Raw genomic sequence first — 13963 nt, forward strand, 5'->3', positions numbered from 1 at the left:
AGACAGCACGTTTTGGTGAAAATGTTCCAACCACCTCTGCTGAAATCTGGATTAGCCCCAGTGTTTTTCTAAGTAAAAGACTTTCTGAGGGGGAAACAGCCTCACAAGGACTGGTGGGAGCCATGCTCCTCTGCTCTTTGATGCCAGCTCTCCGAGTCGTGGTGACCCTGTTCTCACCTCTTACTTTTAATATTTAACTGGAGTCCTGCTGGGGGACTTTGCCCACCTAAGTTCCTAGCACCAAAGTGAGTGGACGGGAATAAGGAATCAGCTGCATGGTAGCAAGGAACATTAAGGAACAATTTATATGGCAGAGTCATATCCTGGGCTCAGACCAGCATTCTAGCAAGTAAGTGACTTAACTCTGAATTCTCCTGAGAACTATTATTCTGTGCTGTGATGGACTGCAGAAAGCTGAATGCACTCAGCCTAGAAATTACTGTGTATTCTTGTCAGCTGGGGGGCTGCATTGCTCATATGGGAAATGTTTAGGGTGTTCTAGAAAGGTAAGTAAAGTAGGAGTAATGGGTTGAAATTAAGAAAAGGGAAATATCAGCTGAATCTCAGGAAACATGTCCCTAATGGTAGGATGCGGCTGTAGAATAATCTTCTAAAGGACCAACACTGTGAGTCATTTAAAACTAGACATAATGCACTGCAACAGTATACAGTATGGCCTAACCCCAGACTGGCCCACAGCAGATGGGACTAGATGATCTGTTAAGTCTTTTCCTTCTCTAACATCTATGATTTTTAATTGAAACATCCTTGCCTGTGAAACGGAAAATGTCATGGCCAAAGGTTTCAAAAGTGACTAGTGCTTTGGGTGCCCCAGTCCTTGGGGACCCAGTTTGAGGGGCCTTGAAGGGGACAGATTTTCAGAAAGTGCTGCACCACCAAAATCAGGTCCTTTAACGTGTCTTCAGTTGGGCACCCAAAATCACTAGTTTCTTTCGAAAATCTTGGCCAGGCTATTCTTTTGTAGAATGCAAATGGCTACTGAAATACAGTTTGCAAACAAAGTGGGGAGTTTTAACGTGAAAATCTAATGTAGGAATGGTTTCAGTTTTTCCACAGTCTCGTATTGTGAATTTTCATTGTAAATAAATAACTTACACACAAACTGCAGCCAGTTATTGTTTCTGTGAGAGCAATGTCCAGAGGACCCATTCAAAAACCAGGGCCCAGAAGGTTCAGTACATATTGAAATATCAGTTTAATGATCTATAGACCAGTGCCTGATACTTTTGCTACTTATTCTTGGGGCTTGAATACAGCCATATCTAGTTAACAGACATTAAACTAGACAGACATATTTATGGCAGCAGAGGCATACAAATGCTAAATATCACCTCCTCCATTTACCACCTCAGTTAAGGAGAGGAAGTTGGAAGTTCACATAACACTGGGACTAAAGGATCCATTGGTACTAGACCAAATTGTGCCCTCAGATACAGACACAAAACTTCCATTAAAGTAGTTTATTTTTGTAATGATAAAGAACTCTCTGTCTCTGGTATGTCTTCATTAGGGGCTCTCTACCCTACTCTGGCAGAGGGATGGACATGAAGATCCAATAGGGTTCCAATAGCGAGAGACTGAAAAGACCTAGCTCCTGCATCAGACTTAAATTTGACGTAAAGAGCACCTTTGAGCTGGATTTAACTTTTTAAAAGTTAATGTCGCAAAGAATGAAAAAAGCGAGCACTGTCCTAGTTCAATCAATGTTGCCTCTAGCCCTTGCCGTGCCTAGCACACTAGTAGGTACTGTACAAATACTATATTTTTTATTAGTAGCATTTCCCAAAATTTGAAAAACCTTTCCCACATGGTTTCAAGAGAGACAGACATAAAAGGGAAAATCCTGGTTCCACTGAAGTCAATGGAGTTTTGCCACCGACTTCAATCAGGCCAGGGCCAGAATTTCAACCCAAATGTCTCCTGGTGGAGAAAACTCCAAGGGTGAGTTATTTTTACTTTCTCTCTGTAATTTACTTTGTAATTTACAAGCAGGCAGCCTGGACAGAGTATGCTCAATATCCCAGGCTTTGCCAGCTCTCTCCCTTCTCTGTCAATTCCCTCCTTCCCTGCTCCCTTTAATCTGATTTAAAGTGTAGCTGTTTCTAGCAACTCTAAACACCAGGGGTTGGATGAGGATTCACACTTCGGCATGCATAGCCAAGCTGGGCAAAGGAACTTTTGTATTTTCCTCCTCATTTCCATGCATCTATAGCCATCCTCAGGCTGTGCACTGAGGCCCCAGTTCAGAAAATCATCCTTCATCAAGGCAGAATTTAAGCAGGCGGAATTAACTTGAAGCACGTGCTTAAGTCATGCTGACCTGCTTTCCTGAATCAGAACTGTAAGCCTGTGATGGGGTGTACAAACCCCACTCTGGAGAACAGGGGGTTAAGGAGCAGATCTGGTCACAGGAAGCTCCACCCAGCCGCGCCTGGTGGGAGTGCTCTCACTAGAGGTGGGTTTAAAAGGCGCAGCACACTCGGTCAGAGTGGTCATGCAAGCAAGGAGCTCTGCACCGCCCTCCACTCAAAGCCGCTAGCCACTGCAGAAGAGACAGTGGAGTAGCTGCTCATGAGTGGGGAAGGGAATCTCTTAACCCTCTCCTGGGGGGATGCTGTAAGCCAGGCCTGCAGCGGGCCTCAGGAGAGGCCAAGAGATGGTAGTAGGCTGGGTGATACCTTATCCCAGGTCACATACCTGAACTGCCTGCCCCCAGGCCCTGGGTTGGAACCTGCAGGAGTGAGAGGGCCCAGGTTCCCCTACCATCAACTCCCTGGACTTGAACCACTGAGCACTACTGCCAACTATGGCTAGCCAGTGCTCTGACCACTAGTGGACTGGGTCTAACAAGATGGTCCCCATCACAACCTGCACATACCGTGGTAGTATCAGAAAGCGCTAGATCTTTCCTATGATGTTTCTGCCCTGTGACTGGGGTCCCGGGGGGAGCCAGCTGAGGCCGCTCAATTAGGGTGAACTGCAAAGAATGGGGCAGACAATCCCCAAAAACTGGTGGATAGTCCAATACTTAGATTTACCAAACCAGCATTAAACAGATTCTTTATTACCGCACTGGTTACTCAGAAGTCAACAACACAGTTCCCTTAAAGTAACCGAGCCTTAGGCCTCCACGTAGTTTACCCAAGTCAGATATGATGAGGATTAATGAAAATCTTGTTCATCATAGAAAAATGTTCTACCAATCCCAAAGGATTGGACACATTAAACCAGATTAATGAATATTCCAGATCTTACCCAAATACACACTTACAGCCAATTCTTATGAATTAAACTAAAATTTATTAAAAAAGAAAAGAGAGAGAGCATGGTTAAAGGATCAGTATACATACAGACATGAGTTCAGTTCTTGAGGTTCAGATTCATAGCAGAGATGGTGAGCTTTGTAGTTGCAAAGAGTTCTTTTAGAATTTAGTCCATAGGTTATAGTCCAATGTCCAATATCATATTCAGTGTGTTCGATCTGAAGACCGGGATCTCAATCCTTATAGTTTAGGCTTCCCCTGAATAGTTTAGGCCTTCCCCTTAAGCAGATCTGAGATGACAGGATCAGGACCCAAGGAGCTCTTTTACAGTTTTGCTTGACCACACAGTCCTAGCTCAACAAGCGGCTTTTGATGTAACCTTCTGTTTTCTAAACCTCACCGGTAATTAACTACATGTATTAACATAAGATAATTTATCCATTAAGCAGTCTATCACAAACTTCAAAGAGACATATAGACAATGACATTATTTCACCCAAGATCTAAATCATCTAAATGTTAATATTCCCTTTTGATCTCTGAATCAATAGCTATAGAGACAGACAGGAACTGTCTGTTTAGATGGCTAACATTTAACAAGATTAATAAGTAAACACATAATTAGTATCACCTTTAATTTCTAACAATATAGGTTTGCATTTCAAGGTTCTAGCCTATCTAACATTGAATGGCCTAATTACCATTCACATACTTTCTAACATGTCTTTAAAGGTCGGCTTTGGGTTAGTTAGCCTGCAAGCTGTTTAATCCTTTCTGGCCGTGTGTTATACTTTGTATATGTTGCAATTATATAACAGTGGTAGCAACAATGGTTTGCATAATTATATTTTAATTAGATAACATTACAGGCTCCATCAAATGCCAGAGTATCTATAGAGCCCCATGTTCGACATTCCGCTGCCCCCATTCAATCCCTCTGATGTAAGGAGTTTGCAGAGGTGTCATGGAAGATAGAGCTTGGCCCACACAATATACACTGCTGCACGGTATAAATGGACTGGAGAGACTTTCAAAGGCTTTCCCCAGACTCACAGTGCATTGATTTTGCTTCTTTTCTCTGCTGCCAGCAGATAGAGAGTTGGAGCAGGTACGGAGAGCATGGAAAGGGATGATAAGCCGAGGCAGCCTCAGTCCTTTCACGCTGCCTTTGGCTCTCCAGGGAGCAGGTCAGCCCACAGAGCAGTGGCTCTAAGAAGAAACTCTGTCTCAGCATTAGTGGCCAGGTGAGCAGCTGACTTCCAAATGCCGCTAACCATTCTGTATTATTGACGTATTGAGATCCGGACTAACTTCGGCAAAAAACCTCCAGTCCACCCTCAGGGAGTTCTTGACAAACTCTTAAACACACAGTTCATATGCAGCAGACTCTAACCAACAGGGCCAGTTACAACCTATCAAGCCCTAACTGGACACGAGGGCCTCCTACCTCTCTCCTCTGCTGTACTGTCATAGCTAAGGTCAGCGGGGCATGCGAGCTGGGTATCCCTCATGAGGCAGCAGCTAACAGGGCATGTTCTGTGAGGACTCTGGGATTCTGGAACTTGCTCCGTGCCTTGATCTGAAATAGCCCAGTTTGGTGACCTTCCAGGCACACTGGAAAAGCCCCTTGGTGGAAAGAGTTTTTGGAGAGGGTTAACCATGCACTTCCCACAAAGAGGAAGGGTTACTAGGTGACTGGCGGGCCGAGGTCCTGTTAAAGTGATCACCATGATGCTGCTGGGATTCTATCAACAATATGCCAGGGCAGCTAGAGCCTTGGAGAGGCATCTGTTTATTATTTCAAAATTAAATAAATCCTACAATAACACTTGCCCACTCGGAGCACAACCTCAGCAGCAACACTGCTCAGCAACACAACTCAGCTGTCTGGCCTCTGTTATATATGAGGTTAGACTAGATGATCACAGTGGCTCCTCCTGCCTGTAAAACCTATGAAATCCCATTTCTCTGTACCTCAAATATCAAAATCTCCATGTCATCCCTATGATGCTTCCCGGGGTACTCAGGGTAGTGAGGCACCTTGCTACCACCTGCCCTTAGCGTGAGGAAGCCTTGTCTGTGCCTGCCAGGGGTCAGCTCCCTGTCACCACCAGCCTAGAGGTAACACAAGCACTGCCTTCTGAGCCTAAGCAGGTTCCACTGTCCCTCTGCAGGTAAGGCACACTCCAACCTCCAAGCCCTTCGAGCATCCCCCCCTCCCCCGAGTGTCCAGCCTCTGTTCCGCTGGGCACTCGCAGAATTCACAGATCCGCTGTTCCCAAAGGAACAGTGTCTCCCAGCTCACCACGCCACCCAACTCACAGCACTTAGATTTGTTTACAGGGAAAACAAGTCAAAGTTTGTTTAACAAAGTCTAGAGATTCTAGAAGTAGCATGCAAAAGATTTGGAAACAGAGGCTTACATGTAAAGTAAAATCATACCCTGCTTTCTAGAGCCTAAACTTAAGACATCCTCCTGTCTCACAAAAGTTAGCTCACCCGAAGTTTCTCTCATGGGGTTAAACAGCCAGACCAGCTGTGATCATCCATTCATAAGATAAGCCAGCTGGCAGCTTGTCCCCTACATGAAGGATACCTGGGTGTACCTCTACACCCTCAGATATAGTTCCAGCAATCCATTGTGTTCACTTGTAAACAGGGTACCCCTTGCTGCTTGTTTTTACTGGAAAGACTCTTCCCTGGAGACTTCACAATCTCATGGTTAGCATTTGCTCAGCCTTTAAATAGGTGTTCCTTGTGAAGTATATAGTACTCAGTTTACATATAGCCAGGCAGGTATATAAGCACCTCCCAACTGAAAGAAACTGGTTTATCACCTTTTGGTACCCAGCCCCAACTCTGACCTTAAGAACATATAGATACATGACTCCTTACGAATTATCTGCACATACATTTCACAGCGATTGTGATGACCAGTGTGACACAAGCTTTCAGTAGAGACTTTACATGATCCCGTTTGAGGAATTATTATGTCAATACCAGACCCAGGGGATCCCTGTAACCCTATGCACCGCTCTGACTTTTGGCACCAGGAGGTCGCAATCCCAGATTCAGACCCATCCCTTTATCCAAAATTCATATCAAAGCCAGAATTAGTTTTTCATGAAACCTGAGTTTCAAAGGTTTCAGAGCCCCTCTTTGAAAAGACCTTTGAAAAACTGGGAATTTCCTGTACAAGAAAAAAATGTATGTATTCAATGCAGTGTATAGAAAGGAAGTAATGTGCCACATTCTGTCTTTTGTGTAGGTATCAGAACATACTGGATTGTGAAAGTGCCTCATCAAAGCAAGACAACTGCAAGGTGAGCTACCGGCAAACGGGTTAGTATATGAGGGATAGAAGAGAGTACAGGCTGACACAGTGTATTGTCCTAATGAATGAAAATCAAGCAGTTCATAGGAGCTGGCTAGTGCCCTTCTCACGAGGGTTCAGTTCAGTCACATCATTGGTATGCCCACAGAGAATCAGACACAGGAAAGGACACATTCGGTACGTCTACCCCTGAAATGCTCCAGCGGCAAAATTGCAACACTGTCGTGTTTCTAGTGTAGATGCTTACTGTAGCATCACTTTAGGAAATCCTGCTCTCCAAAAAGCAATAGGTAGGTCGATGGAAGAAGTCTTCTGGTGATCTGGTGGTGTCTACCCCCGGGCTTAGATTGGCTTAATTATATCACACCAGTAGTGAAATTTTTCAGTCTTAAGTGATGTAGTTAAGTCAACCTAATTTTCTAGTGTAGACCAGCCCCTAGAATTCTCTATCTATAACATTTTTAAAGTTTCCTTTAATAAAATTCAGTTGATTTTTATTTAATATATAAGAGGCTTTAGGACCTTGCTGAATCCTAAAACTGTTAGCAGAATTTCCCACTGGCTAGACTGCTGCTTATCATGCTGTGATGAGTACGGTCTCATTGTTGACTTGTACTCCTCCATCTGCCTGTATCTACCTACTGTGTCTCATCTTATACTTAGATTGCAAGCTCCTTTGACCTGTGTTTGTACAGCACCTAGCACAGGGGGGCCCTGATCCATGACTGGGGCCTCTAGGAGCCAGGAATACAAATAATAAACCCACACCAGGGAAAATATTCAACTCCCATTGAAGAAAGAGATATTTAACTAACCTATTTTCACATGACTAAATTCAAGATTTGAACCCATGTCTGAAGAGGTTAGTTGCTGATCTTGCAAGCTGATCCATGCAGGAAGACCCCATTGAAATCTGTGGGGCTCTGTGCAGGTGCAATGGTTAGCCTACGCAGACCAGCTTGCAGAAATGGATGCCTAGCATCTTAACCCAATACACCAACTTGGCCTATACCTGTGTGTATCTTTATTTGTTTAGTAACTTAAAAAGGAACAAGAACTAAGAGCTTCCCTTCCCTGCTCCCATCAGTCAGCACAATGCACTGGTATTTCTGCATTAGGACGCAAGCAAAGTGTATTTGAACTCAATATTGAACAAACATTTCTGAAATTAATTATACTAATTGTTATTATCAAGCATTTAAACAATACTGTAGATATAGAGTCTGATTCTCTTCTCACATCAGCCTTATAGCTTTGTAATTTGATTGACTTCAGTGCTGCCATTCTTGATTGACACCAGTGGAAGAGGGAATAGAATGTGGTCCAAACACAGCACTTTACAGAATGCAGAATAAGACAGTCCTTCCCACAAAAAATTACACTCTAGCATAGACAAAACATGCAACCACAGTTCAGGAAAGGGTGAGCCATGCGCAGATCAGTGTCGCTAGAGTTTATGGAAGGAGTGGTTTCTAGGGAGGAGTAGTCAGAAGGGCAGGAGGAGAATGATTGATGGAAGACTATTCCAAGCCTAGTAACATGACAGAAGACATGAAGTTGAGAGTGGGTGATGGGGATCAGGACTGGGAGTAGAGTATTACAACCACAGTGCACTCCCTATGGAGAGAGCTATGTGGGAGGTAGAGTGAGTCTATTTTGATGCAATTTTTAGATCATGGTGAGAAATGTTCTACAACGGGCTTCGGGGGGGAAACTTGCCTCACCTCAAGGCCACGTCAATGAAGGGTTGAGGAGCAAATCCATGGAGAACCTCACCTTCCATCAAACCAATAGCACGGCAATGAACTCCAGGAGACTTCAGACCAGCTTCAACACCGGTAAAGCTGCTCCCACTTCACGGCTTACGGCTTTCCCTTTTGCTACACAGCAGACAGCATCTTTCAGTGGCAGTTTTAGGGAGAGTGAAATGGAGTCCACCATAGTGACAACCACCCAGCCTCTGACCCAAGGGGCTAAACCCTGGACTGAATTGTCCTTCTCGTCATCCCAGAGCAATAGCAGGAGGCAACAATGGAGTGCTGCAACCTCCACAGGGAAGGATTCAGCCAGAAAGGTTGGTGAACTTTCTTCTTCCAAACCTCCCAAGAAATGTATTTCCCTTTGGGATTCAGGACGGAACCCAGCTGCCTTTGAACTAGGTGATGAAATGCCAGTGGTTGTCAATGGGATAGGGAAGCACTACTGTAGAATGGTGAGCGGAACTGAGGAAAGGAGATCAGGTTTCAGGAGGGACAGATATTGGTGTGAGACTAGATGCTCAGAAAAATAGGTCTAGGGCTTGCTCCCGGGTGTGGCTAGGAGACAAAGAGCAGCGCCTATGCACGCAACACTGGCTTCTCTGCATGTTCACTTACACCATCTTTCTTATAACTCACAGTGCTTGCTGTGCGAAACAAGCACACTAGCAGCTTCCCAAGCACACACCATGTTTCCTGTGGACCAGTTTTTGTCACCTGTACTTATGTGCTCCATGAGCCGCCCCACTGGGTTCAATGGAACTACTTCTGGAGTAGGGTACTACTTCATGGGAGTAATAGTGGCAGAATCTGGCCCTTCACTAGTAATTGGTGGTGTGCGTAAAGGGAAATTTATTAGAGTTTAGCACCAATTCATGTGACCAGTGAATAACACTGAGGAGAGCCAGGAAACAGCCACTGGTGAGAACAAACTTATTTCCACTTGTAGTTTAAACTAAATTTGAACCCTATTCTGCAGAGTGTACAAATCCACTGTGGGACAAAGTCCCCTCCTCCACAGCCTCCTAATCTAAACACGCATCCTTCTGACCCTGAAACACAGCTCAGCCTAGGCCATCCAGGCCTCAGTGATTTCAAACTGGCTGTTACCAGGAACAAGGGGCACGTGCCCCAACATCTACTAAGTACACTGAAAATCCTTGGGCGATCCAGAAAACACAGTCACACAAACGCACTCAGAGTACCCCCATGACAGTCACAGAATTGAGGCCGTACTGGATCTCGTTGTGCATACTCTTTCTGAGACCAACCAACAAAGACAGGAGAGCTGCTTGCCCTGTTTTCTACAGCTCTTGGCAGCAGAGACAGTGACGGAATCAACTGTAAATCAAAAAGTCTTGGAAGAAGGGAGTTAATGTGCCTTGACACTTTGGAGGAGGGGGTAGGGATGAAGCACAAACCCGTAAGCCCGATGAAGGGAGTCAAACAAGATACTACTGCTAGTCATTAGCATCAAGGTAGATGACTTGCCATAGTACTGCTGGATGAGGCCCTTTTGAGACCCCATCTGGAACAGCATGTAGCACCGCTGCAGTGATCGCGATTCCACAGGGAGGAGAGGATTCCCTGGCTGAGGAGGCAACAAAGGACAACAAAGATAATTCCAGGCATGAGAAATCTACATACTGTAGGGACAGGTTAAAGAAAGGGATGGGCTTACCTCGGTCAGAAAGATGAGACAATGAGGTGATCCTAAAAAAACTGGCAAAACATTGCCCAGGACTTCGGGTTGATAGGCAAAGAAACCTTTCTGGAAATGGCTAAAAAATAAGGGATACAATCGCCAAGGGCCAGATTTTGATCTCTTTACTTGCATGGAGTAGTACCTTACTCACTATATATGCTATTGAAACCAATGGGACTACTCCTGGAGTGATTTATTACTTTGTGTGAATACGGGGGGCATAACTGAGGCCAAAATTAAGAATAAACCGGGGATTTATTTGGTGACCTGAGTTACCCTGGGGGTTAAGTGGCTCTGGCGCATACTTAGGTGAAGCTTTAACAATGGAGTGGAATCCTTAGTGCTGGTTAGAAGTGCCTGGAATCAAGACACTGTCAGCTCTCTGGGGCTGGTGCACTCTCCTAATTATAAAACAATTTGGGCTTGACGATGGCACGCCAAAGTGTAATATGCAGTGGGTCTATCAGAACCACAATGGGACAATATACCCTATGGTCTAATGGTCTGATTGCCTTCCATACATGCCAGTGCCTAGCAAGGTTCTTAAAATCTGTTTATGGACATGTAACTGTTCAGCTAGCCGCTCAGACTGTTCTCATTCTCGTACAGGAAGTGAAGCTCTCCGGGAAAAGTAAGACGCCCATCTCTAAAGTGCCAGATACGGCCTATGACTCAGCTGTGGGCAAGCGCTGTGAGTCTCTGATTTATTTTGGTTCCTGGGTGATCTCAGCTGTTCTGCTGCCATGTCTCTGATTGCGCCGATCACAAAAGAGGGGTCATCCCCAGCTCTTGTGCAAACCCACTGATATAAGTTAAATCAACCCAGTTTGACCAAGGTCATTCTTGCCAGCATCAGTGGCAGCTTGGATGGCAAGGAGAGGTAGCTTGAGGGTCTGTCTTCCCTAGAGAGATACGAACCCAGTAAAGAGTCACTCTCCAGGAGCCAAAAGAAGAGGGCAAATTATCTAGCAAGTAAGACATACTGCAAGTGACTCAAAGCAAATCAAATGTAAATCTATCATTTCATTGACTTAGCACAGATGTGTCACAGTGAGGTTTTTTAGCCTGAAAGCGTTAGACATTATTATAGTCCGAGTTTAGAAACTGGGAAACTGAGGCACATTACTGTTAAGTGATTTGCTCATGACCGCACTGAGTCCATGAGAGCAGGGGTTGGAATGCAGGCCAGTGCTCAGTCCACTGGATCATGTTGACTCTCTCTATGCTGGTTAGTCTCGAGGCTAATAGTTAAAAATAGGTGATATCAAATGAGTCCATGTTTAGCCTGGCTGGGTTTGCACTGCATTCAAGATGAAATAATTTTTCCATGCTACTCAGTAAGCTATGCGGTTTATTTTGTACATACCTTATGATTGAACTACAGCACTCTTGGCTTGATTCCATTTCAGACATTGCATAGGTGATTAATCAGACCCAGTCATCATTGGCTTAAGATAGTATATAGTAAGTGATCCCAGTGCTGTGATCTCATTAGAGCCTAGCCATTGCTTTTGTACCGTCTTTAGGAATGTACTCAATAGTACAGTTATTTGGGGAAAAAAGCAGCTCAGGAGAACATGGAGGTATCTGGTTCCCACCAGCTTTTTAAACAGAAAGGTGATGGGAATCATCACCGGACCTTGCTAAATAGGTATTGAGATCTTTGGGATACCATTAAAGTTAGCTACATCATTCATTTTACAATGCCAAGTATAGGAACAAAGCTCATCATCTGGCTGATGAATGATGATACACTATCTATCTTAGGCCCAGTCCAATACTTCTCCTATCAGGAAGCAATAATGAGTCCTACTTTTGCTTGGTTGATGGTGGGGTAGGACCAGGGGCAGAGCAGAAACAGCAGATGGTATTGGTTAATAAACCCTTGAATTTTTGGCAGTCCCTATTAAAATGTTCTGGGAGGGGTCTGGGTACACAGCTGCAGTGCGTGCCCAGAGAGCAGCATTCTCGTTCTGCAGCCAGGCCACCGCTCTCATAGTATCTGGTTATCTGTAGGTTTCAGAGTAACAGCCGTGTTAGTCTGTATTCGCAAAAAGAAAAGGAGGACTTGTGGCACCTTAGAGACTAACCAATTTATTTGAGCATGAGCTTTCGTGTGATACACATTGTGAAGAGAGTGGTCGCTTTGGATGGGCTATTACCAGCAAGAGAGTGAGTTTGTCTGTGGGGGGGCGGAGGGTGAGAAAACCTGGATTTGTGCTGGAAATGGCCCAACTTGACGATCACTTTAGATAAGCTATTACCAGCAGGAGAGTGGGGTGGGAGGAGGTATTGTTTCATGCTGTGTGTGTATATAATGTCTTCTGCAATTTCCACAGTATGCATCTGATGAAGTGAGCTGTAGCTCACGAAAGCTCACGCTCAAATAAATTGGTTAGTCTCTAAGGTGCCACAAGTCCTCCTTTGGTTATCTGTAGCGTGCTGTGCCAGTGGGGCCTGCAGTGCCATATTTTCATCATGGAACTGGATGGATTACCTGCACAGAGCTTGGTTCTCTATTGGGAGCTGTGACACTTGGTCTTGCAGCATGAGGAGCTCCTCCTGGGGGTGGCCAACCATTGAGGCATCTCCAGTATCTTCTGGGGCATGCTGGGCAGGGAACGGCCAGCTGCCTCCATGCTCTCCCAGGGTAGGCCTTAATCACGGGTTAGGGTGGTATGGGCAAACTATTCAGAACCTGACAAGGGCAGTCAGGACCAAGAGTTAGAGTGGGGCCAAATCTGAGGCTGAGAGTAGCAGAGAAGTTTGTAGTCAAGTTCCAGGCTGTGGTAGATATCAAGAATCAGAGTCCGAGTCAGGTTTCAGGTCCAAATCAAGCCAGGAGTTCAAGAGCAGAATGCAGGCATGGTCATGGCAGCTGCAGGAGATCCACACAGTTGCCTGGATGCTTCCTGGAATGCCCCTTAGATGTATATAGGATGGGGATCCAATCAGGAGCCATGAGGCTGCTCTCTGTCAGACCCCTTGAGGCGGGACTTCCCGTGGTCTGTGTCTATTGCGGGTCATGGGTAGTGGAGCACAAGCTGGTTACTGCTGGGCCTTCCACTCGGTGACTGAACAATCCATGTCTGCCTTCTATACCTCAGCTGGGGATGCTTTCAACATTACCAGTAGGCTGTAATGTGGGCCTCATGCCAAGACTAAGGAGCAGACACATTGGTGAAATACAGCAGTCTAGCTAGGGGAAGATAAAGTCTATTGGATAGTTTGGAGCTGCATGGAGTTAAATTAGCCACTGAATCTGGTACATAATCATCTGGGAGATTTAAATGTTCATGGCATTGTTCAAGATGTTTCCGCTGATCAGCATTTCACTGTCAAATAGATTTACACCCAAAAGGCATCATGGGGGTGGGGGGGGTAGGACCAGGGGCAGAGCAGATTACAAAGCAAATGCACCAGTTGTTGCATTACTCTGCAGACCATCTCTTCGTTTTGTCCTAGACTCCAGTAGTGCATTTAGCACTTGGCGAGATCATGTAGTAAACCTCAGCATCATGAGATGACCCTGCCATCACTAGCCAGAAACCAGGCGCTCCAAGGGCTGTTGTGAATGCTCTAGGAGCATGAGTATAGTGAAGGGAGTAAGTGCCAAGGAGGAAGAATGATTCAAAAGGGCATAATTAGGAGTAATGGGATTAAACAGAGCAATGGAAAATTTAGACTGACTGTAAAGAAATATTTCCTAACAGTGAAGTCTGCAGGATCATGGAATAGCCTCCTAAAGGAAATGATGGAAAGCCAGTTGCTTGTGTCATTTAAAATTAAAGTGGGCTACGCACTGGAGACTACGCTGCAGGTGAGGAGCTGGAACAATCTAGGTTAAATAAGATTTAAGAATTCAAATCTTCTCCCGGTGGAA

General features: G+C 45.0%; 1 protein-coding gene across 10 annotated transcripts in view; it reads left to right on the forward strand.

The window, feature by feature from the left end:
* Positions 1–220: 220 nt before the first annotated feature.
* The window catches only part of XIRP1 (xin actin binding repeat containing 1), a 49950-nt gene continuing 36207 nt past the window's right edge, over positions 221–13963 (forward strand). The window contains exons 1-5 of one of the 10 annotated variants that reach the window (XM_074946345.1): positions 221–349; positions 4373–4528; positions 6553–6607; positions 8291–8692; positions 10690–10771. In XM_074946345.1, coding sequence (XP_074802446.1) covers positions 4404–4528; positions 6553–6607; positions 8291–8692; positions 10690–10771 — 664 coding nt within the window. In that variant the 5' untranslated portion in view covers positions 221–349; positions 4373–4403. Of the gene's footprint in view, positions 350–4372; positions 4529–6552; positions 6608–8290; positions 8693–10689; positions 10772–13963 lie in introns of those variants that run through there. The other 9 variants (XM_074946348.1, XM_074946350.1, XM_074946346.1 and 6 more) reach the window with 9 other exon arrangements.

Source organism: Natator depressus, chromosome 2, assembly GCF_965152275.1.
Source record: "Natator depressus isolate rNatDep1 chromosome 2, rNatDep2.hap1, whole genome shotgun sequence".
Lineage (NCBI taxonomy): Eukaryota > Metazoa > Chordata > Testudines > Cheloniidae > Natator > Natator depressus.